The 25,671-nt window shown below is 42.5% G+C and overlaps 2 protein-coding genes across 2 annotated transcripts in view; both read right to left on the bottom strand.

Annotated features, from left to right (window-relative positions):
• Positions 1 to 685: 685 nt before the first annotated feature.
• On the bottom strand, positions 686 to 14,436 carry LOC109878344 (ras-related protein Rab-35). Its single transcript, XM_020470608.2, has 6 exons — positions 14,132 to 14,436; positions 9,256 to 9,306; positions 8,986 to 9,109; positions 3,680 to 3,804; positions 3,066 to 3,190; positions 686 to 2,822 (listed from the first exon to the last, which is right to left on the bottom strand). The coding sequence occupies exons 1-6, from the start codon at positions 14,424 to 14,426 to the stop codon at positions 2,694 to 2,696; spliced, it is 849 nt and encodes a 282-aa protein (XP_020326197.2). The 5' UTR covers positions 14,427 to 14,436; the 3' UTR covers positions 686 to 2,693.
• Positions 14,437 to 14,809: 373 nt separating this feature from the next.
• LOC109878353 (eIF-2-alpha kinase activator GCN1) overlaps positions 14,810 to 25,671 on the bottom strand; it is a 38,173-nt gene continuing 27,311 nt past the window's right edge. The window contains exons 47-57 of the mRNA XM_020470614.2: positions 25,391 to 25,534; positions 24,940 to 25,209; positions 24,637 to 24,750; positions 20,436 to 20,666; positions 19,995 to 20,188; positions 19,679 to 19,793; positions 16,969 to 17,065; positions 16,350 to 16,498; positions 16,120 to 16,230; positions 15,693 to 15,914; positions 14,810 to 15,529 (exon numbers count right to left, since the gene is read on the bottom strand). Of these exons, the coding sequence (XP_020326203.1) occupies positions 15,404 to 15,529; positions 15,693 to 15,914; positions 16,120 to 16,230; positions 16,350 to 16,498; positions 16,969 to 17,065; positions 19,679 to 19,793; positions 19,995 to 20,188; positions 20,436 to 20,666; positions 24,637 to 24,750; positions 24,940 to 25,209; positions 25,391 to 25,534 (1,773 nt within the window). The 3' untranslated portion in view covers positions 14,810 to 15,403. The remainder of the gene's footprint in view (positions 15,530 to 15,692; positions 15,915 to 16,119; positions 16,231 to 16,349; positions 16,499 to 16,968; positions 17,066 to 19,678; positions 19,794 to 19,994; positions 20,189 to 20,435; positions 20,667 to 24,636; positions 24,751 to 24,939; positions 25,210 to 25,390; positions 25,535 to 25,671) is intronic.

Raw genomic sequence — 25,671 nt, forward strand, 5'->3', positions numbered from 1 at the left:
ATGATGAAAATTACAGGCCTCTCTCATCTTTTTAAGTGGGAGAACTTGCACAATTGGTGGCTGACTAAATACTTTTGTTGCCCCACTGTATGTATTACACATTATGAATATGCATACTCATTCAAATATTGTACATATGACATGACAAACTAATTTTTCCTATATTGATGACACTTTCATAACGAGGTACATAATATTTATGATGGAAGAAATGTGTAAGAGTATGGTTTTATATTCATAGCAAATGACTATTTTTAGTAATGGGGAAAAAATATCCAAATATTGTAAATGAGAAGTGATTTTTCTAGCAATTTTCCAAGGGAAAGTGTACCCAATGAATGTGATTCTATATGTGGAGGCCACTGTGAAAAAATAAAATGGGGACAGAAATAAAGAAACTGTCTTGGTAGTGTTCTTACTTTGGCTCTACTCCATATATTGAGAAAAAGCCCTTGCCTTCTATGGACAAAACTCCATTTATCAGGCCACTTACAGTCAAAGTAAATGAATGCTCTACACTGTGAGTTCATATAGTTTCATTGTGGTCAACAACAAAGAAGAAAACAGCTTTATAGAAGATATTTAAGTTGCACAATTCCTACATAGTTTTATTAACAAAAAGCAAGAAGACAGAAGCCCAACAAGAATCAAGAGCAAGCTTCAAATAATTGACAAGAGAGATCAGTCATTGTGTCAAATATTTATTATTTTAAAACGTTTATTGATTAAATTCATGACGGGAACTGAATAGTACATCTCTTTCTCCAGTGTACAGCAAACCACAGCTGATAAGTGTGTTTCAACCATAGCACACAAGGCATGTCAATACATGCACAATTGTGTGTGCGAATGTGTGTATGTTCTGTATATTGAATATAAAACACACAACTATATTTATATACACATAATGAATAGAAATCATACAGTCTGGAATTTGATCCCATTTCTCCACTGCCTGGCTTGCATCACCCAGAGCTCAGGTTGTGGCACTGTCATGTTCCCCACCTCAATGGTTGTCTGGTTAGGGTCACATAGAGATTTCCCAAACCCACATCATGGCCACCTCAGCCTACACCAGTTACCCTCAAGCAGAGGGAGAGGTATTCAGGGCCCGATGTGTGTAGGAAAGTGCTACGGTCAAGGTTCTCATTGCTCCATCACTAATGCTCCCCCATAGCAGACCCTCAGGAAGGAAACAGTCTCTCACTGCCAGCCTGCCACTCACTCACAGTCAAGCAGAACACTGGATAGTAAGACTTCGGTTAAACAGGTAACCAGATAGTCACAAGTCCTAGATAGAAACATGACGAAACCACCAGGCATACACGTGTTAATAGTTCAGAACATTTTGCAAGCTCCTTGATAGCTTATGAATACTAAAATGCATGTCAGATACCTTATACATACCCCTTCAAACAGTGTTAAGTGCTGAACACACACGCACAAGGCTAACCAGTCAGCTATGGATCAGGATCACTGCACCGACTACAATAAACCTCCCATTTCTTGTCAACACCATCCTCCTGGCACAAACCAAATGCACCCTGCACTGATAGATGTTATAATTAAAATGCACCACAAGTGGCGGAAGCTAAGGGGGTTGAATCCATAGCTGAGAGGTGCTGATATGAGGTGTTTGGTGCATGGGAGTAGAGGCCAGAGGCTGGAGTGTGGTTAGAGAGTGGTTCCTGGGCTCTCTCCCTGAGGGCTACCTGGGCCCCTACAGACCCTAACCCCAAATTACTACACCCAGTGGGTCTCTATGGCAAACAGTCCAATAAGGGGAGACACAGAGTTTCTAACTATTTCATTCACAACATATTGGCAGTATCATTGTTTTAAAAAAGTGGAAGATTTTTTTCTTCTTTTAAAAACAAACTTAGCGCACAATAGGACTGCAGTGAGTGGTGATGGCAGAGCATTGCGTCCCAGCCAGGGCCATGGGAGTGGTTCACTACTCTGAAAACCTCTCTAGAAACCGGTCATTGGCTAGAGATTAAGGGGAAGAGGAGAAAAAGCTTGGCAAAAAAAGAGAACCAAAGATAAGATAGAAGTCACCAGTTCTGTCCATTGGATTAGTTGCTAAAGGTTGCCTATCAATCATCATCCTCATGATATTTTCCCATCAAGTCCAAAAACAAACCAGAAGTTCATAATGGGTTGGGATGAGCCATACAGGTGTCTGAAAAGTCTAAATTAAAAAAATGTATGAAGGTTGTGAACCCCTTCCCCAGTAAAGATGTTTTACTTAGTCCCCCATTCCAACAACAGACCCCACCCCTCACCCCCAAAAGACTAAGAAAATCATCAAAAAAAAAGTGAGTCCTCCACTTCGGGTGCACAGTTTCACTTGACTCAATGTCCCGTGTGAAGTGGAATGAGAAGGACAAAATAGATACCGATATATGCATATAGAAATCTGAGCATTATGGCCATCACTTGTCTGCTTGCAGATCCTTCAAGGAGGATCACTGTTAAATAGTGCTCATCTGCTGAATTCCAAATAAAACTTCTGACTTCTAATCAAATCTGTACATTTAGTTTTTTTCTTCATGATTTTTGTCCAAAGGGGACTTTTTTCCCATTGTATATTTATTAAATCTATCTTGTCTTAATTTAGATGCTTGGAGTCCCATCCCGTGTGTGATCTCTGGAGCAGACGCTGCTGAACTTTGTGAGTGGGTTCGAGTTCGCTAGCAGCACTTTTTCTTTCGTTTACTGTTCTTGGTGAGTTTGACCACGTCATTCTGTTGCTGCTGCTGCTGCTTGGCCTGCACCTCCTTCTTGGCTCTCAGCACTAGCTCTGTGATGCAGTTAAACATCTGTGGGGAAAACACAAAAACAACATGGTGAACGCCATCAACTACAGTTAAACATCTGTGGGGAAATCACAAAACAACACAATATGGTAAACAATCAACTACATTGTTTTGGATGAGAGATTGTTATACATTTCCTCCAATGAAGCAACAACAACCTCACCTTCAAGCCTGTGTTCCATGAACAATTCTACCCACTCAACTTTCCATTACTAATATTACAGGGTCCCCTGGCCAATGACTTACCTCTTCCACATTGATGTTCTCTTTTGCACTCGTCTCAAAGAGGTTGATGCTCATCTGCTCTGCAAACTTCTGTGCGTCAGTCGTCTCCACCACCTTTGAGTTGGGATCATCGTTCTTGTTTCCCACTAAGGCAGAATAGGAATAGAAAGACCTTTTTAGCGTTCTGCTCAACTGGATGTAGGATCCGTTCAAATCTGTTGCATTTTTTCCAGATTCCTCAGTTTCGTTTTCCCCGGTTTCAGATTATTTTACGTTTTTCACTCTCAAAATTACACTTTTTTGTATAGATACAATTTTGTTTTATGTTCTGTGTTCATGTCGATGCAATAATTGATAGACAAATGTGTGCACCGCACACAGACAGGGGCATTCCTATTCTGTTGCTTCATTATTTTCATGTCTTATGAGAAATTTGTGCAAATTAATAAATGTTCTAATTAGTTAACAGCATTCAATAAAAGTTAAACGATTTTTTATATTGTTGAATTCCATTTTAATGTCTGGATTCCGCGATTCCGTCCACTGCAAGGATTTCATACGGCCTTAAGCAAGGGTCCCTGCTGCAAAAACACTGCACTGAGTAAAGGTATTTGAAACAGGTGGACTGGACTCACCTAATATTCGACACACGTCATCACAGTTCTGGTTGATTTCATGTAGCCATCGTTTCACATTGACAAAGGATTCGGCACTTGTGACATCATATACCACTATGACCCCATGTGTTCCTCTATAGTATCTGGAGACAGAGACAGAAAGAGAGAGCAGTCAGCATGTTGACCTCAAGTCCAATAGGGGGAGCCTAACTTAGAGAACAGAGTCACACTATTACACAAACACACATTGGCGATTTCAATCAATCCCAACTGATGTTAACAAAGCAAAGAGTATGATTGAAGACAAATGAGCCCAGGACTGCACATGCTCACAATTAAGATGCGATGCTTCTTTATGATCCAATAAACCTTTTCCAATAAATGGCACAATATAGACAATTTATTTCCTTTTGTCATTCCCATAACAGCCAAAATTAACTGAAAGCATATAACATATACACTGACTCCACATGCTGCTCAGAGTTCAAAAATCCATATTAATTATAGTGTTCCTGAAAGGATGAGAGCAAGAAGGAGTGTCTCTGAGGCAGGGTGGGGCAACGGTCAGCAGGAAGCCAGGGATAATGCTCACCACAGTTTTCCTTTGAAGACGAAAGAGTCCAGTGGACTATGACAAAGACTGATGTACAGATATTGGCCAAAATAAAGGAAACACTTATTTTTATTTTACCAGGTAAGTTGACTGAGAACACATTCTCATTTACAGCAACGACCTGGAGAATAGTTACAGGGGAAAGGAGATGGATGAATGAGCCAATTGTAAGCTGGGGATGATTAGGTGGCCATGATGTTTTGAGGGCCAGATTGGTAATTTAGCCAGCACCCCTTTATCCACAGATGGGACCGCAGTGGAGAAGGTGGAAAGCTTCAAGTTCCTCGGCGTACACATCATACAGACAGTGGGGTGAAGAAGGCGCTACAGCGCCTCTTCAACCTCAGGAGTCTAAAGAAATTTGGCTTAACACCTAAAACGCTCACAAACTTTTACAGATGCACAATTGAGAGCATCCTGTCGGGCTGTATCCCCGCCTGGTACTGCAACTGCATAGCCCACAACCGCAAAGCTCTCCAGAGGGTGGTGCAGTCTGCCCAACGCATTACCAGGGGCAAACTTCCCGCCCTCCTGGACACCTACAGCACCCCTGATGTCACAGGAAGGCCAAAAAGATCAAGCACCCGAGCCACTGCTTGTTCACCCCGCTACCATCCAGAAGGCAAGGTCAGTACAGGTGCATCAAAGCAGGGACCGAGAGACTGACAAACAGCTTCTATCTCAAGCCAATCAGACTGCTAAACAGCCATCACCAGCACATCAGAGGCGGCTGCCTATAGGCATAGATTAGGGATCACTGGCAACTTTTAGAAATGGATCACTAGCAACTTTTAGAAATGGATCACTAGCCACTTTAATAATGTCCTGTATCTAGCATTACTCATCCCATACGTATAAACTGTACTCCACACTATTCTACGGTATCTTAAGTCACTTTAAAATTGTGTTTACATATTGAATCACCCATTTCATATATACAGTTGAAGTCGGTTAGGACATCTACTTTGTGCATGACACAAGTCATTTCTCCAACAATTGTTTAAAGACAGATTATTTCACTTAGTCACAATTCTAGTGGGTCAGAAGTTCACATACACTATGTTGACTGTGCCTTTAAACAGCTTGGAAATTTCCAGAAAATGTCATGGCTTTAGAAGCTTCTGATAGGATAATTGACATAATTTGAGTCAATTGGAGGTGTACCTGTAAGGCCTACCTTCAAACTCAGTGCTTCTTTGCTTGACATCATGGAAAAATCAAAATAAATCAGAAACCACGTTCATCTGTACAAACAACAGTACGCAAGTATAAACACGCAGCCATCATACCGCTCAGGAAGGAGACGCTTTCTGTCTCCTAGAGATGAACGTACTTTGGTGCGAAAAGTGCAAATTAATCCCAGAACAGCAGCAAAGGACCTGGAGGAAACAGGTACAAAAGTATCTATATCCACAGTAAAACGAGTCCTAGATCAACATAACCTGAAAGGCCACTCAGCAAGGAAGAAGTGACTGCAGACAGACTACAGTTTGCAACTGCACATGGGGACAAAGATCATACTTTTTAGAGAAATGTCCTCTGGTCTGATGAAAGAAAAATATAATTGTTTGACCATAATGACCATCGTTATGTTTGGAGGGAAAAGGGTGAGGCTTGCAAGCCGAAGAACACCATCCCAACCGTGAAGCACGGGGGTGGCAGCATCATGTTGTGGGGGTGGCAGCAGCATGTTGTGGGGGTGCTTTGCTGCAGGAGGGACTGGTGCACTTCACAAAACAGATGGCATCATGAGGAAAGAAAATGTGGATATATTGAAGCAACATCTCAAGACATCAGTCAGGAAGTTAAAGCTTGGTCGCAAATGGGTCTTCCAAATGGACAATGACCCCAAGCATACTTCCAAAGTTGTGGCAAAATGGCTTAAGGACAACAATGTATTGGAGTGGCCATCACAAAGGCCTGACCTCAATCCCATAGAACATTTGTGGGCGGAACTGAAAAAGCGTGTGCGAGCAAAAAGGCCTATAAACCTGACTCAGTTACACCAGCTCTGTCCGGAGGAATGGGCTAAAATGCACCCAACTTATTGTGGAAAGCTTGTGGAAGGCTACCCAAAACGTTTGACCCAAGTTAAGCAATTTAAAGGCAATGCTACCAAATACTAATTGAGTGTATGCAAACTTCTGACCCACTGGGAATGTGATGAAAGAAATCAAATCTGAAATAAATCATTCTCTCTTCTATTATTCTGACATTTCACATTCTTAAAATAAAGTGGGGATCCTAACTGACCTAAGACAGGGAATTGTTTATTAGGATTAAATGTCAGGAATTGTGAAAAACGGAGTTTAAATGTATTTGGCTAAGGTGTATGTAATCTTCCGACTTCCAACTGTATATGTATGTATGTATGCATGCATGCATGCATGCATGCATGCATGCATGTATGTATGTATGTATATATATATATATATATATATATATATATATATATATATATATATATATATATATATATATATATATATATATATATATATATATTCTTAATCCATTCCTTACTTAGATTTACGTGTATTTTGGGTATATGTTGTGAAACTGAGATATTACTGCACTGTCAGAACTAGAAGCACAAGCATTTCGCTGCACCCGCAATAACATCTGCCAAACAGTGACTTTGAAAGAGGGGTCTCAAAGGAGCACGGGGGGTTTAAAGTGTGTGTGTGTGTGTGTGTGTCGTCTCACTCACCAGATCTCAACCCAATTGAACACTTATGGGAGATGCTGGAGTGGTGCCTGAAACAGCATCTTTCACCACCATAAGCAACAAAACACCAGATTAAGCAATTTCTTGTGGGTGAATGGCGTCACATACCTCCAATAGAATTCCGGACATTTAAAATCTATGCCAAGACGCAATGAAGATGTTCTGGCGGGTCGTGTTGGCCCAGCGTCCTATTAAGACACTTTATGCTGGTGTTTCTTTTATTTTGGCAGTTACCTGTATATAGGCTATACAGAGCTGGAAGTAGAGGACAGCCACAGTATTCATGAACAACAAAAAAATAATGTCTGAATAAGTTTGACTAGGACCCAAAATGAGGGTGCATCCCCAATCTGACTGCACCACACACACAAAAAGCACAATAGGCCTTTCAAAGGGGCGGGTGGTGTGTGTGTTTGTGTGAGATATTGTAATGGCCTGACACACACAGCCCAGGAGTAAGGGGGCAGTCAGCGGGGGTGTTCTGCACAGATGAATGGAGAACCACAAACACACAGTGGGCGCTGGAGCCATACTCCAGTCCCTCCCTCCCTCCCCACACACACACACACGCTGCTGTCTATAAAGACAAACATATGGCAGCTACTGGACTGTGACTGACGGAAGGACATATGGCAAAATACACCCTGGGTGGGCTGACCATTTACCTTACGGAGGTGGGGTTTCCCACTCCAGCACACAGGGCTCTGTGAGCCATCTCTATCCTGAAATTCACATAGACCTAACGAGGCACCATGCCACTCTACTTCTCCACAATTAACAATCAGCGAAAACAACCCAGCAGTAGCAGTCTCCACCTCCCTCCTCACACAGCCAGGTTCCCTCAGCTCAGTAGAAAACACACACTGAATCCATGCTGTAGACTTGTAGAGGTTTTCCCATAGGAAAACCAGCAGCTCTGTTTCTGAGAAGAAATTGACACATTTCCCAGGGGGCTTGGGAAACATGCACAGGTTCAAATGCCTCTCTTTCTCAACACCTTTGTCAGTTCCTCACTGTCGTTATTGTAAATTGAGTGAATGTCCAAAGCAGCAAGGTTTTTACTATCTCCACTCTGTCATAGTAGCAGGTCATCAAAGCCAAACAGTGTCAAAGTATTGTACCGTCCGGCAAAGTCCAAAAGGAGTGAATGTTTTTTTTTATATGCTGTCCTATTCATGACAAACTGAGAGCAGTGTGAGTCAGACGGTTGTTAGGTCATTCTCACTAGCTCACAGACCTTTACCCTACCCTCCTGAGTGACGGCATTCTTGTTCAGGAATGCTAACGGCTCATTACTACACATATTTCTCATGACAGAGAGAAGAAAGGCTGGGCACACTCTCTCAGCCACTCCAGCTTAGGAAGCACTCACTTGAGAGAAAATACCTGCCATAGTAAAAAAAACAATAGGAATTCAGAGAGGAATGTCTTCCAATTCGGTCATTGTTAGTTATTTGTGCCACAATTTTAAAAAGGCAATGACCCTATTCCACTTGGCAAAAAAATAAATTATCTGGTAGCCAGAGCAATACCTGTGTCCCAAGAAACCCAGGCTCTACACAAGTATTTATCTGTCAAACATGGAGCCGAAATACACAACGGACAGAAAATGAGAAACTTGGACAATGGAGGCAAGCACAAGAAAATGTAAAAATAAAAGGAAGAAAATAAATTGCATTGGCACTAATTTCTGCAATAGAAATAGAAACAAGGTGAAGCAACTCCATGGGGATGACACCCAAGTGAGAGAGCCATTGAGCTCCAACCTTTACCGTCCTATAATTCTGACTAAAAACCGCCTGTTACTAAAATTTGTAATTAAGGTCTGTGGGAAATTTCATCAGATTCCAAAAAGAACATGGAAATGATTCTAGTCTTTGAGAAGTACTTGCTCAAACTATCATAAAAGTTGGCCTCGTAAAAAAATACTGCAGCTCTCCATGTGTTTGTGTATGCGTGTTAGTCATCCCTGCCTGTACTCACGTGGAGGTGATGGTGCGGAAGCGCTCCTGTCCAGCCGTATCCCAGATCTGCAGCTTCACCTTCTCCCCATTGATCTCCACTGTCCGGATCTTGAAGTCCACTCCAATCGTGGTGATGTAGCTACCTGCAAACAACAACAAAAACAACACAAGTTACACAGACCCAGTGTCTGATTTTGCAAGGCAAATACTCACTGTACGTAGTGTGGGTTGGACAGTTGTTCAAATACAACAGAACAAACAACTTATAACCTGATAGATTTACTCTTACCTGAAAATGTGTTGTCTGCAAACCGCAGGAGGAGACTGCTCTTCCCCACTCCTGAAATGAAGAGAAAATGACAGGTTGAGAGTCAGATTAAAAAGGCTTCCAACTCAGTAGATTTGATTTCTTACCACCCTTTAATTATGACGTTTAGGCTACACAGAGGTTTTCATGAGTAAGCTAATTTGAAGGAAGATGTAGATTTATCTGACTTCGAGTTATGTTTTGTAAACATATGCTTGCCACCAGAGTCATCATATTTCCATAGCTCTGTTTTTCTCTGACCATGAAAGAGCCAGGAGGAATAACAGAGGACGATAACCGTTCGCTGCCTGCACCCGCACGCCCGACTAGCATCAGCACCCTGGATGGTTACGACCAAGAATATGTGGACATCTATAAGTACCTAGGTGTCTGGCTAGACAGTAAACTCTCCTTCCAGACTCATATCAAACATCTCCAATCTAAAATAAAATAAAATCTAGAGTCGGCTTTCTATTCCACAACAAAGCCTCCTTCACTCACGCCGCCAAACTTACCCTAGTAAAACTGACTATCCTACCGATCCTCGACTTCGGCGATGTCATCTACAGAATAGCTTCCAATACTCTACTCAGCAAACTGGATGCAGTTTATCACAGTGCCATCCGTTTTGTTACTAAAGCACCTTATACCACCCACCACTGCGACCTGTATGCTCTAGTCGGCTGGTCCTCGCTACATATTCATCGCCAGACCCACTGGCTCCAGGTCATCTACAAGTCCATGTAAAGTATCTCAGTTCACTGGTCACCATGGCAACAACCACCCGTAGCACGTGCTCCAGCAGGTGTATCTCATTGACCATCCCTAAAGCAAACACCTCATTTGGCCGCCTTTCCTTCCAGTTCTCTGCTGCCTGTGACTGGAACGAATTGCAAAAAAAAATTCACTGAAGTTGGAGACTTATCTCCCTCACCAACTTTAAACATCTGCTATCTGAGCAGCTAACCGATCGCTGCTGCTGTACATAGTCCATCTGTAAATAGCCCACCCAATTTACCTACCTCATCCCCATACTGTTTTTATTTATTTATTTACTTTTCTGCTCTTTTGCACACCAGTATCTCTACCTGTACATGACCATTTGATCATTTATCACTCCAGTGTTAATCTGCTAAATTGTAATTATTCGCCTACCTCCTCATGCCTTTTGCACACAATGTATATACGGACTCTTTCTTTTTTCTACTGTGTTATTGGCTTGTTTATTGTTTACTCCATGTGTAACTTTGTGTTGTTGTCTGTTCACACTGCTATGCTTTATCTTGGCCAGGTTGCAGTTGTAAATGAGAACTTGTTCTCAACTAGACTACCTGGTTAAATAAAGGTGAAATAAAATAAAATAAAAAAACACCTAAAACTAGGCTGGTGTGTTCCTGATATCGTATAGATACACTATATATACACAAAGGTATGTGGACATCCCTTCAAATGAGTGACTTTTTCAGCCACACCCGTTGCTGACAGGTGTATAAAATCAAGCACACCGCCATGCAAACTCCATATACAAACATTGACAGTCAAATGGCTTTACTGAAGAGCTCAGTTACTTTCAAAGTGGCACAGTCATAGGATGCCACCTCCCCAACAAGTCAGTTCATCAAATTTCGGCCCTGCGACAGCTGCCCTGGTCAACAGTGAATGCATATAACCGTAAACATCTAGGAGCAACAATGGCTCAGCCGCGTAGTGGTATGCCACACAAGCTCACAGAACGGGACCGACGAGCACTAAAGCACGTAGCGAATATTGTTTTATATTGTCTGTCCTCAGTGTGCAACACTCACTACGGAGTTCCAAACTGGCTCTGGAAGCAACGTTAGCACAATAGGTGCTCGTCGGGAGCTTCATGAAATGGATTTCCATGGCTGAGCAGCCACACACAAGCCTAAGATCACTATGCGCAATACCAAGCATCGGCTGGAGTGGTGTAAAGCTCCCCGCCATTGGACTCTGGAGCAGTGGAAATGCGTTCTCTGGAGTGATGATTCACGCTTCCCCATCTGGCAGTCTGACGGAAGAATCTGGGTTTGGCGGATGACAGGTGAACGCTACCCGCCTGAGTGCCAACTGTAAAGTTTGGTGGAGGATAAATAATTGTGAGGGGCTGTTTTTCCATGATTCGGGCTAGGCCCCTTAGTTCCAGTGAAGGGAAATCTTAATGCTACAGCATACAATGACATACTCGACAATTCTGTGATTCCAACTTTGTGGCAACAGTTTGGGGAAGGCCCTTTCCTGTTTCAGCATGACAATGCCCACATGCACAAAGCGAGGTCCATACAGAAATAGTTTGTTGAGATCGGTGTGGAAGAACTTGACTGGCCTGGTCAGAGCCCTGACCTCAACTCCATCAAACACCTTTGGGATGAATTGAACGCTGATGGCGAGCCAGACCTAATCACCCAACATCAGTGCTCAACCTCACTAATGCTCAAGGATGAATGGAAGTAATTCCCTCCAGCAATGATCCAACATCTAGTGGAAAGCCTTCCCAGAAGAGTGGAGGCTGTTACAGCAGCAAAGGGGGGGACCAACTCAATATTAATGCCCATGATATCTGAAGATGTTTGACAAGAAGGTGTCCACATACGTTTGGTCATGTAGTGTATATTAGCACAGTCAGTCAGCCAGGCCTTGACAGCATGCACTCAGACAAATACATGCCATCTAGTCCATGTATAAAAGACAGTGACAGCTGAACTCTGCATAACCTTTAGTAGGTTTAAGATCACAATAATATAGAGGTGATGGTTTGCAAAAAATTATTCTGGTACAGTTCATAACATCCCATGTTGCAAATTACTTGGTACACCAATCAGATGACACTTTCAGTGAATTCACTTAGAGGCAAAGACAGGCAGCTAGCCAACTGTCAGATGAGGAGTTGGCCAAAATGTCAGAGCTTAACTGTGAGTCCAGGCAGAGGTACTACCAGCTCAGATCAGTTGCTAGCTAAAGGTAATGTGATCATGCCTAGCTGCGGTTGATTGGTCCTGAGTTAAAAGCCCATCAGAAAACAAATCCCTCTGATCATTCACTGAGTCTTGTTCACTTTCACCAGACAGCATTACTTGCAGCTACAAGAAACAGATAGTGTTCTTTCTGTGGGTAACAATACTTACATCTGTCAGGCCACTAACAACCACATCACCATATCATTGCTACCTTTTAATCAGGCTCTGTCGTAAGCCAGTGAAATCCATCTTTGTTTTGAATGATGGACTGGACAGTCCAGTAGTCAGTCTTGTTAACAGTGAATGATATCAATGACTGGGTGAGTCGAGGGTAAACCTGTAGAATCTCTGGTACCTGGCAGGTCCATTACCCATCTCTGGTCTAACGGGTAAAACAGTCGTCAGTGATACCTGGAGGACTATTATCGGTCTGTGAAGGAGTACCTATCTGTCATATAGGAACATGTGGTCAAGATATAGTCCCTGAATGTGTCTAGGATGATAAGAAAAAGCACAAGTTACAAAATACAGTATGTCATTCAAAATCATCAATATTGTATTTAAACTAGTTAACAAATGTGAGGCACAGTAGCCTGGGTGACAGTTGGTTTCTGCTTTGTTGTTGTCATGCAAAACTTGACCTCTGTCAGTCCAAATAATAGTTTTCATTGACCAATTAACTGCAGAGGGACCATGAGGTGCAGAAAGGGACCCTTGATCTGAGCTAAACCCTATACGTGTCAGATCGATCTCAGCAACAATTGCATGTGTAAGTGTGACAGGGGAGGGGACAGGACTTGCATTTGAGCATTGGTTTACATTTTCTCTGAATCTCATAACAGCGGTGCTAATACTGGTACCAGACTGCAGCTGAGGGGACACAGGCCCCTGTGTGTCTGTGGTACTAAGGGGACTGCTTTCTTTCCCACTATTGTGATCAGCTAGCTGCCAGTGCCAGGACCGGGAGTGTCAATGGATCTTTCCCAACAAAGGGATTGTGATTGTGGAGTTGTCAATGTGGATTTATGTTTTCACCTGAATGCAACCATCTTTTAAAAAAAAAATGAGTAGGAGGTAGAAAAACAACACGTGGTAGTATTGTTCTTCGCTAATATACCTCATTCACTGGACTTCTGGCATTTAGTTGGATCATGATATTATGAATGTTTCATTACTGCATCATTTGTCTACTAGGCCCTAACAAGGGAGCATCTAGAAATCATTCAAGCCAAGGTTATTGTAAACAATTCTGCAATTCACATTTTAATATGCAATTACAAGCATAACTACTACTGAAAAAATATATATATATTTTACTACTACACTGACAAGACACCTAGCTAGTTGACACAGCAGGATAACCGTTGGTTAACAACTTCAATGGAGCCGCTAGCTACTGGGATAAAATAAAAACACTCGCCAGTAAGTATGTAACGTTAGCTGACTAACGTTAGCTTACTAGCGAACTGTAGTGTAGCTATAACTAGTAATCTAATAGCACTTTGCTAGCTTTACGAAGTAATGTAAACATTTAGTTACAATGTACACACTTGGAACACCATAATACTTGGGCAGTCAAGTATCCCGCATAAATAACATTCTTAGAATGGATGGAATTCGTCCCAGTATAGACGCTAATACACTATCGTGCAGCGAGCGATATCCGGCCTGATCGGCTGACAGCCTGCGATACACAACCTCCGCCCTAGTCACCGCTCTTTCCCATTGCTCTAAAATATTGGATGTGGACTTTTAAAATGAAGACGTCAACTTAAAACGGAGTCCAAAATCACGTTATGAACCTCGACCTACATTTCTGCGACTCGTCGTGTAAAAACCTAGAAAGGCCCATTTCCCGTCACACATCCCCGGTATTCGCTTACCACTGTCACCGATGATGAGCAGCTTGAAGAGGTAATCGTAGTCCCTGGCCATGCCGGTAGTTGGTGGGTCACCCCGCCTTTTGCTGTTACTTTGGTCTTCCTCTCGACTTGCTGTCTGTACCCTTGGCTTGTAATTCACCAACCCTACCCCCAATATGAATGAGTGTGCCCAATTGCTAGCCCCCGAGCCGGCGGTGTCAGCAATCCTCTCCCTCTGTTGCAAATTGCCGGAAACTCCGCTTCCTTCTCTGGTAGTTACTGCACAGTGTTGTGCACCCAACCCTACGCGAACCATGCTCACTGCGCAGACGCACGACAAAGTGGGACCATTAATCCATTTGGGCACATTGATTCTAGCCACAATGCAGGGAGCCGTTGAAAGTTTGCACCTTTCCATTTGTTCGTAAATAATTCTACACCTTTGACCTAGACAGACTGAATTCGGAGCAACACAATTGCTAAAAAGCACCACATCCAGTCTCATGTGTATCCAAGTCATAGGCAGCAGTTTTTCACTCTTAAGGGATACTTCTCTGAATTTACAGAGGACATATGACTTACTAGCTACATTTCCAATTTGTGTAACTTGTGTTGTATACTGGTGAATGCAATTAGATAAATATAATGAGTGACGTTCACAAGGTGGCAAAAAGTATTGAGTTAATTCAGACTAATTCAAACCATTATCAAATCAAGGTCTTTATTTGATTTATTTTTACAACCGTATAATTGTTTAGAATATCAACTTTATCATAAAGGTAACAGGTTGCGTTCCCCACACACACAAAGCAGAGGTATAAAACCCAGAGAATAAGCAATGGGAGAAATGTAATTGCTGCTTTGTTATACTAGTATCAGTGATGCTCGAAATAAATTCAATAAAATAAGAGGGACATTGAATACACATTTAAAATGTCAAAGGAATTGGCACAAATTACTTTCTTTATGCAGTGAGCTCACTCAGGAAATTTAACTGCACTTAGTGAGATGAAACAAATGTTCTAAATGTATGTTTAGAGCCACTAAAACATCAAAAAATGAAATAATTGTCCAAAGGGGGGGATTATGAAGGAAAGTGAGTAAATTCATACCTTTTCCTTGGTCCATGGATAACATGGAGTTAATGGGGATGTATGTGTGTGTGAGGGTTCTCTCCATAGATGTATGCATTTGTGAGACGTGACAGCAGAGTTTTTCTTGATTGCTGTGGAGGTCTTTTCTGAGTACATGAGCAACCGTATGGATTTGTCAAGCTGTGTTCAGTCCTGCCCATCACGTGAGGATGGTGTCGTCAATCTCTTCGTTAGAGTCTGGAAGGCTGGAGATCTTCCTCAGGGAGCGGCGGTGACAGTCAGACAGCAGGTCATTACTTGCGGAGTCAAGGATGGCACTAACGCTCTGAAAGACAAACATAACATTACAGAGTGAGAGATTTGAATATTATTGGATAGGTACACCAGATGCACAATGCACAACTTAAATCCATCAGCCCGAGTATTGTCCTCTTTATAATGAGTATTGAGACTGTGTGGATGTTTATTTGTATGTGTGTGTCACGGACCTGCATGGTCTGCTCTCCCTGGCGCAGTCGGAGCAGGCTGACGATGGTGTGTTCGCTCTGGGCTCTGACGCTGGTGTTCTTGTCCTTGGTATTGTCCAGCAGGCTCTTCACCAGAGGCTTGATGAGGGCGGGCTCCAGGGAGGGCGTGGCCTTGTCCTTAAACACCCACCACAGCACCCGCTCCGACACCAGCCTGATGTCACTGGACTGGTTCTGGAGACACTGCAGGGGAAATTACAGGAGAGAGGTTACTGACAAATCCTCAGAGGAGCACTGTCATAGTGGTTCTTATTTCTTACAGATAATATCCATATTCATGCACCCCAAATATTGAACAATATACACACTTTCAGTGCTTGATTGGCAAAAAAAAAAATGCAAATGGGAAAAAAAGTGACCTTAAAGAGAAAGTACCCCCCTGCCTCACTTTGACAAACTGTGTGATAATGCGCTGTGATGAGCCACTTGCTCCCTCGGTTCTGAGATGATGTCTCATCAGGTAGCCCATGGCTCTGATCCCACTGGTGGCTATGGGGATCTTGAGGAGACAGGGCACAGTGTTTAGTCAGAGAAGGTAAAGACAGGGGAAGAGAGTGCTTGGAAAGCAAATCCTTCCATGGTCTGGTTGAACAGAATGAGTAAACTAATGGGATCTACCCTGTCTGCAGTGGCATTGGCAAGGATGGTCTCCATCACAGTTGAACTGTACTCCTCCACACACAGCTGCTCGGGGGCAGACTTGACTGCGATGGCCAGGGCCATACTGCGACCATGACGCACCATCCAGTCCACACCTGATATGTCAGCTAGAAGAAGAGAGAGCACTGTTTTAGTACAAACATGAATGTCTTTCCTTACTACTTTACCATTTTGATAGAGTGAGGTAGCCCTTTACACTCGTACCCGTATATGATTTTACCATTAATAAGTGTCTAACTTGGAACGTAGTGGCTTTACAGTAACATGCTATAAATTAGGCTTGGGTGATATACCATTTATACTGTATACCGGGGGGTATTTTGAAATACCAACGGTATAATTTTTAATACAGTAAAATGTTTAAAAAAATATATTATTTTTGGGGGGCTGCGGGGTTGAAACTATAAGAAATCTAAGATGAGTCAAATAAATTATATCCAGCTCAGGGCTCCAGCATTTGGTTTGCTGACTTGCTAGCTAAGTGGCTAGCTTTTTGGTTACAAGAAAGACATTCCCTCCTGAAACCCTGGGTAGTGGGTAGTGTGAGGGAGAGTATGGTGCAACAGTAAATTCCTACCCAGGACGTGCTGAAGCAACACACTTCTCAGCTCCTCTTCAGACAGGAAGGCACACAGCTCTCCTACACACCCTGCTGAGGACATGCGTGTAGCATCCTACACACACACAAACACACAGTTAGACCGACATCAGTCTACTTAAAGATGCACCTGGTTTCTAAAATTCTAATAGTTCGTCTAATTTCAGTTTGTGACAAAACAAGCAAAAACACTGAAATATATATTCCATAACCAAAAATATAGTATTTTCAGCCGTTTGAAGCTGGTGTACAAAACCGCAAGTAAAAGGAGCAAAAATGAAAGTTGAGAACGTGAAGAATAAAAAGTGCACATAGAACAGATCTACCGCTTCTTAGACTTGCTTTCAATGAGAATGACAGATCTATAACACACATTTCTATGTGAATTTGGTCAGGTTGCACAAAAAGTTACATATTGCCGCTTTAAGGCTTTCATACACACATGCTGACAAGGAGGCCAAAAACCACTTTCATAAAGCCACATCCTGCCTAGACTGACGGAAGTCAAGTCTGATCAGAGCTAAAATGTAACATTGCACTCTAAAAGATTCTGTCACTGAAACTTGGATCTGAATGTGTCCTTGTGACCAATACTGAGGTTCAGTATTGCAGGTAAAATATATATTTAGCTAGCAAGATAAAACTGATATTGTTTTGCACTCAATTCTAACAATTACCACTAACGGAGACAAAGGGGCGATCAGTAGTCTGCCTTAAGCATTTTTGTTGCATTCATACGTGCTGTAGTCAGTGTATCTGCACAAAGACATACCAGACATGGAAGAGGAAGTGAGACACCCCATTCGCGGCTTTTGTTTGGTTCAATGAAAGTCAAGGAACTACAGTAAGCTTCAAAAGTATTGGGCCAGTGACACTGTTGTTGTTTTGGCTCTGTATGACAGCACTTTGGATTTTAAATGATACATTGACTATACGGTTAATGTGCAGACTGCCAGCTTTAACTTCAAGGTATTTTCATCCATATCGGATGAACCGTTTAGAAATTACAGCACTTTATGTATATAGTCCCCCATTATAGGGGACCAAAAGTATTGGCACAAATTCACTTATACGTGTATTAAAGTAGTCAAGTAGTATTTAGTATTTGGTCCCATATTCCTAGCGCGCAATGATTACATCAAGTTTGTGACTCTACAAACTTGTTGGATGCATTTGCTGTTTGTTTTGGTGGCGTTTCATATTTTGTGTCCAATAGAAATGGTAAATAATGTAGTGTGTCATTTGAGTTACTTTTATTATAAATAAGAATAATGTTTGTAAACACTTCTGCATTAGTGCGGATGCTACCATGATGATGGATAGTCCTGAATGTATTGTGAATAATGATGAGTGAGAAAGTTAGGCATAAATATCACCCCCCCCCCCCCCCCCCCAAAAAAATGCTAACCTCCCGTTATTGCATGTCTTTGAGGGTATGATATTTGTGCGTATAACTTTCTCACTCTTCATTATTCATGATTCAGTCAGGACTATGCATAATAAATGGTAGTATCTGCATTAACGTAGAAGTGTTTAGAAACATATTAGATTCTTATTTACAATAAAAGTGACTCAATACATTATTTACCATTCATTTCTATTGGGCACAAAATAATCTGAAACACAACCAAAACAGCAAATGCAGCAAACACGTTTGTAGAGTCACAAGCTTGATGTAATCATTGCATGTTAGGAATATGGGACCAAATACTAAAAATGGTTGACTATAATACACAACTTAATTTGTCACAATACTTTTAGTCCCCTAAAATGGACAGGGACTATATACAAAAACTGCAGTAATTTCTAAATGGTTAAGCTGATATGGATGAAAATACCCTCAAATTAAAGTCAACAGTCTACACATTAACCAACGTGCTAGAATTGCCAAAGCAAAACATTTGTCACTGTCTGAATACTTCGAGCTCACTAACTCGGAACCCAAATCGGCTGTGCGCGTGCGCCATCGTGCATACATTTATTTTGTCCCCCCACACAAAACACGATCACGACACGCAGGTTAAAATATCAAAACAAATTCTAGCCCAATTACATTGATTTGGGAACAGGTCGAAAAGCATTAAACATTTACGGCAATTTAGCTAGCTAACTTGCACTTGCTAGCTAATTTGTCCTATATAGCTAGCTAATTTGTCCTGGGATATAAACATAGAGTTGTTATCTTACCTGAAACGCACAAGGTCCTCTACTCCGACAATTTATCCACACATAAAACGGTCAACCGAATCATTTCTAGTCATCTCTCCTCCTAGGCCTTTTCTTCTACTGACATTATATTGCGATTGGCAACTTTCATAAATTAGGTGCATTACCACCACTGACCTCATTCGTCTTTCAGTCACCCACGTGGGTATTACCAATGAGGAGATGGCACGTGGGTACCTGCTTCTATAAACCAATGAGGAGATGGGAGAGGCAGGACTTGCTGTGCAATCTGCGTCACAAATAGAACTGACTTCTATTTTAGCCCGTGGCAATGCAGTGTGGGTGCAATGATTGAATAATATAGATTTCAAAATGCGACGCAAGCGGTGTTGTCAGCCTGTAAGTAGACCAGACACATCTGCTATTGCATTGGTGCCTATGGGAGAACCACCCCGTTAAGTAGACCAGAACTGACAAAGACCTGAGTGAACCCTCTTCATTTATCCACCATCTTTGTACATACCTCATCATGTCCCAGCATGCTCAGCAATGTCGTGGTAATGTTTTTCCTGATGGCTGGGTCAACCTTTGAACCCGCTCCCTGGATGACAAATCGTAAGGCTTGTAGCATGGTCTCCCTGAAATATGGGAGCAGAACACTAGGATCACAATTTTGATTGAATCTAATCAATCAAAAATAATTTTTTAAATGAGGGGAATCCTATATGGAACTGATCACTACTCTTGATATTGTTTCTCAGTAAGAATGTTTCTCAGTAAGAACACCTGAGGGTTTCTAAATTCCAGAAACATTCTCATAATTTAATGGTTTTGCGTACCTCACTCCTGAGTCCTCAGCGTTGTTGATGGCAGAGAGCTGCTCGGTAAATAGAGGGTCCACCTTGCTGTGGATAGAGACCAGCTGGCCCAGGGCCTCAGCGGCCCTCAGTCTAACCGCCCGGCTGGAGTCCTGCAGAGCCTTTAGGAAGGTGGTCTGGAGCTGGGGCAGGAAGGGCTTCAGGGCTATGCCTACCTGGAGACAGGGGCAGAGCAACAGGGTCAAGACCAGAGCCAGACACCAACCATCGTTCCAGCAGGGAGGAAACTACAGGATTGTGTTTAGTAGGTACAAAATGGGAAAACGTTTAGAAATGGAAGAGCGAAAATAGTTTATTTATTTAACGTATTAACCCCATTTCCTCCCCCAAAATGTCTCCTCCCATTTTGTGCTTACCGAACACAGCCTTTAACATCAGACTGAATCATCAGCAGACACTGACCTTGGCCAGCAGCAGGGTGAGTGTCTCTAATAGAGAGGTCTTCACACTCCAGGCAAAGCGGTCTCCCAGGATACGGATGAGCGGTCCGGTAATGTTGACCACAGATGGTCGGAGAGCATCAGGGGATGTCAGCTTGATGACTCCTCCCAGTGCCTTAGCCGCCTCCTCTTTCTGCTCAGGACTGCCTGTCAACACTCCCTCCCTCAGGACTGGCAGGATGCACGTCACACCCTGGGGAAGAGGGAGAGGAGAAGAAGAAGGGGGGGGAAGAGGAAGAGGGAGGACACAGGGTATATTAACATTAGTCAACCTGAGTTGGAGTAACTTGTAGATGTGACTGTAATTGGTGTTTTTCTATCTACACTTACCCCCACACCAGGATGTGTGTCACCATATTGGTGTTTTCTATCTAGACTTACCCCCACACCAGGATGTGTGTCACCATATTGGTGTTTTCTATCTAGACTTACCCCCACACCAGGATGTGTGTCACCATATTGGTGTTTTCTATCTAGACTTACCCCCACACCAGGATGTGTGTCACCATATTGGTGTTTTCTATCTAGACTTACCCCCACACCAGGATGTGTGTCACCATATTGGTGTTTTCTATCTAGACTTACCCCCACACCAGGATGTGTGTCACCATATTGGTGTTTTCTATCTAGACTTACCCCCACACCAGGATGTGTGTCACCATATTGGTGTTTTCTATCTAAGACTTACCCCCACACCAGGATGTGTCACCATATTGGTGTTTTCTATCTAGACTTACCCCCACACCAGGATGTGTGTCACCATATTGGTGTTTTCTATCTAGACTTACCCCCACACCAGGATGTGTGTCACCAGTGTTTAATATTAATATCAACGGTCATCAAAATTGTTAAAAGGTTTTAAAAACAATTATAATAAATTCAACAGTTGGAAAATGGATGAAGATATTCCAAACGTTTTGAATTGTATAATCCCTCATATATTGACTGAATTATAGCACATAAAACATTTTACTGGCACAGACAAATAATGGACTTCAGGTCATCAATTTTTGTCAAATCTTAAAATGCACTCATATATACACACATACACATTTTCTTAATGTATAAGTTCTCTTTTATATATTTTGTGTTAAGATCAATAAAATGATATGTGCCTCATTTGCATAAATACACCAGATGTATTTGCATATATTAATCAATTAATATAAAGGCGTGGAACAGGCCTGCAACCACCAAACACTTGCTCAGTCTAACCAACCTGCACGGTCTGGACTGCCTCAATTACGTTGTCAAGTTCTATTGCATGATTCAAGTGTGTCAATAGCAGGATATCCTCGGATTAAAAATCAACACGCATGGCTCTAGATTACACCCATGTAAACATACTTTACATTGTTTGCGAGATCAAACATAAAATCAATATAATCCGAGTGTATACTTCCGGAAGTTGCTTTCATTGCAGCGCATCTAATTTGTATTAAATACATTTTTTAAATTCCACAAAAAAAACGAACGCCCATCAAAATAAGTTATTTTTCTTCTCTTTCTTGTGATGTAAGTGTCGAGACAATGCATTAAATCAACAAAAAGACAATGTATTCCATTGAGCCCATTTCAGCCATTACAAGAGTGTGTTTGACAGGTCATTATAAACATTTTCGCTGTCATAACATTAATGGTAAAAAAAAAAACTATAGGCACAAGAGTATGAAAGAGTCGTAGGAGGGAAATTAAGGCAAAGTGACAAGTGGACCTTTCCCCCCTCAAACACAGGAAATAGATTGCTGAAAGACAGATCCTCAGGTGGGCGGGTGCATGCATGTTGCTAATGTAAGCTCTAGTGTTAAGGTGTCAGCTTGCTTCAGTTCAGCTGGTAACTAGCCGAAGTCGGCTAGGTGAACCGAAGACGTGCGCCTGCATACTCCCTTAAAAAGACCTTCGCTTGAAAAAGGGGAAAAAAGCGTCAATAGTGTGGTTTGTCCATTTTGAGACGCAGTATCCAGTAAATGTCCTCAAAATAGTCCAAATTACATCTAAGATGTTTGGTGCAGTATTTCTCAATTAAATAATGTGCATGAAAACGAGTCTCCTCTCCTTGAATGACAACAAAGACTTAATTGAAGAATCCCTACTGTTGACCAATCACCGACGAAAGGGAAGACTGGCTTGTCTCAAGGGAAAAAAATGTGTGTGCCGAAACAGCCGAAAACACCTTCACTGAAGCAAAAAAATCTAATTGTTGCCATAACGTACAGTGCATTCAAAAAGTATTCAGACCCCTTGACTTTTTCCACATTTTGTTAAATTGGAGCCTTATTCTACAATTGCCCGTCCAGCATCACTACTCTGGACGGTTCTGACTTAGAATATGTGGACAATTACAAATACCTAGGTGTCTGGTTAGACTGTAAACTCTCCTTCCAGACTCACGTTAAGCATCTCCAATTCAAAATTAAATCTAGAATCGGCTTCCTATTTCGCAACAAAGCATCCTTCACTCATGCTTCCAAACATACCATCGTAAAACTGACCATCCTACCGATCCTCAACAAAATAGCCTCCAACACTCTACTCAACAAAGTGGATGCAGTCTATCACAGTGCCATCCGTTTTGTCACCAAAGCCCCATATACTACCCACCACTGCAACCTGTATGCTCTCGTTGGCTGGCCCTCGCTTCATACTCGTAGCCAAACCCACTGGCTACAGGTCATCTACAAGTCTTTGCTATGTAAAGCCCTGCCTTATCTCAGCACACTGATCACCATAGCAGCACCCACCTGTAGCACGAGCTCCAGCAGGTATATCTCACTGGTCAACCCCAAAGCCAAATCCCACTTTGGTCGCCTTTCCTTCCAGTTCTCTGCTGCCAATGACTGGAACAAACTGTAAAAATCAGCGAAGCTGGAGACTCATATCTCCCTCACTAGCTTTAAGCACCAGCTGTCAGAGCAGCTCACAGATCACTGCACCTGTACACAGCCCTTCCAACTACCATCATCCCCTTACTGTACTTATTAATCTTGCTCCTTTGCACCCCAGTATCCCTACTTGCACATCTTCTGCACATCAATCACTCCAGTGTTTAATTGGTATATTGTAATAACTTAAACCACCATGGCCTATTTATTGCCACTGTATATAGACTTTTTCTACTGTATGTTTGTTTATTCCATGTGTAACTCTGTTGTTGTGTGTGTCGAACTGCTGTGCTTTATCTAGGCCAGGTCGCAGTTGTAAATGAGAACTTGTTCACAACCAGCCTACCTGGTTAAATAAAGGAAATACATAAAAACATTTTTTAAAGGAGCTCTATCAACGTGACCATTGGGTTCTTGGTCACCTCCCTGACCAAGGCCATTCTCCCCGATTGCTCAGTTAGGCCGGACGGCCAGCTCTAGGAAGAGTCTTGGTGGTTCAAAACTTCCTTTTAAGAATGATGGCCACTGTGTTCTTGGGGTCCTTCAATGCTGCATAAATGTTTTGGTACCCTTCCCCAGATCGGTGCCTCGTCACAACACTGTCTCAGAGCTCTACGGACAATTCCTTAGACCTCATGGCTTGGTTTTTGCTCTGACATGCACTGTCAACTGTGGGACCTTATATTGACAGGTGTGTGCCTTTCCAAATCACGTGCAATCAATTGAATTTATCACAGGTGGACTCCAATCAAGTTGTAGAAACATCTCAAGGAGGATCAATGGAAACAGGATGCACCCGAGCTCAATTTCCAGTCTCATAGCAAAGTGTCTGAACACTTACGTAAATCAGGTATTTCTTTTATTTTTATTTTATACATTTGCATACATTTCTAAAAAAACTTTTTTAGCTTTGTCATTATGGGGTATTGTGTGTAGATTGATATGGAAAATAAATGATTTAATCCATTTTAGAATAAGGCTGTTACACATTGCGGCTGGGAAGCATGTGGACTCCTTTAGTGAGTTTCCATTAGGAGTATGATACTAAAGACTTCAACAAGAGGTGTTAAAGTTCACAGTTAGCCAGTGTTATGTAAATGCCAGCTGAAAAGTACCCAGGGGGCTTGGCTCCAAGTTAAAGTAGGTCCGCCAGAGCCATGGCCCAGTGTGACATGGGTGCCGGCTCGTGTAGATGGAAACAGAAAAGTCTGAGCCTTCTGGGTAAACCACTGGGCTAAATCCTCAGTGGAAATGCACCATCTTTCTAGAGGAGAGGCTTACCTTCTTAGGCAGACAGAACCCAGGCAGATGCTGACCCTTGACGTCTGCTGCCACTGACCGGATGTCTCTGTGCAGGTCATCAATCAGAGCCAGCTGGCTGCCAGCATCCAGTTTCTACAAAAACAGAGTTTAACATTACTTCACATAGATGCACACTCTGTCAGTTAACCAAAGGTCACAAGGTTATCTGTAAAATCAATGCTGCATAAAGCTTCAAAACACATAACAAATACTGTACGACGTCAGTAAACCCTGACAAACTCATTCCCAGTGCCAGTAATGCTCTTGGTGCCAACTGCTAACCTTGGTGATGGAGTTAATGGCGTCCCAGCTCTGCACCAGGACCTCCGGGTTGGAGTCGTTGAGCAGGCGGATGAGGCCTGACAGCAGGTTGCGGGTGTGGGCGCTGTAGTCCAGGCGGGTGCGGGAGAAGTATCCGTTCAGGATGGTGGCGGCAGCCTGTCTGAGACCAGCGTCGGGTGATCTGGTGGCCTCCAGCAGGTCCTCGATGATGATACGCTGACCAACCTCATCCTCCACAGACAGGATCACTGCCTGGCAGCTGGCCAGCTCCTAGAGGAGGGGTGGGGTGAGAACAGGGGTTATATGAGCCTGGGGACAGAGCCATCATCTAGTGACCACAACAGCCCACTAAGAACCACTGTAATATTATCCCATGATGATGACTAATAGTAGTGCCTGTGCACTTGGAACTGCTTTACAACCATATTGTAATCATGAATGCCGTTGTTACCTGCTGCCCCTCCTCTGTTCCCAGCTTGTCTTTCAGAGAGGAGTAGAGGGCGGGCAGGATGACCCCAAGGTGGCGTGTCAGAGCGTCTCCAGCCACGGCAGATAGGAAGGCCAGCACACGCGTGTTCACTGGAGGAGCAGTTAGCTGTCACGGAAGAGGAGAGGATAGCATTCATACATAGAACTACACTCATACTATAAAAAAGACTTAAAAGAACTTTGAGCATCAGGAAAAGTGTTATATAAATCCAATAAATGATCATTGAGATGAACCATTGTTAG

The sequence above is a fragment of the Oncorhynchus kisutch genome, linkage group LG3, assembly GCF_002021735.2.
Source record: "Oncorhynchus kisutch isolate 150728-3 linkage group LG3, Okis_V2, whole genome shotgun sequence".
Lineage (NCBI taxonomy): Eukaryota > Metazoa > Chordata > Actinopteri > Salmoniformes > Salmonidae > Oncorhynchus > Oncorhynchus kisutch.

Excerpts from the sequence above, each read along its gene's own strand:
- LOC109878344 (XM_020470608.2), bottom strand. The coding sequence starts at position 14,426 with ATGGTTCGCGTAGGGTTGGGTGCACAACACTGTGCAGTAACTACCAGA. Across the intron at positions 9,307-14,131 it reads GCTCATCATCGGTGACAGTG|GAGTGGGGAAGAGCAGTCTC; the intron begins GTAAGCGAATAC and ends TCTTCATTTCAG. Across the intron at positions 3,191-3,679 it reads TGACGTGTGTCGAATATTAG|TGGGAAACAAGAACGATGAT; the intron begins GTGAGTCCAGTC and ends ATTCTGCCTTAG.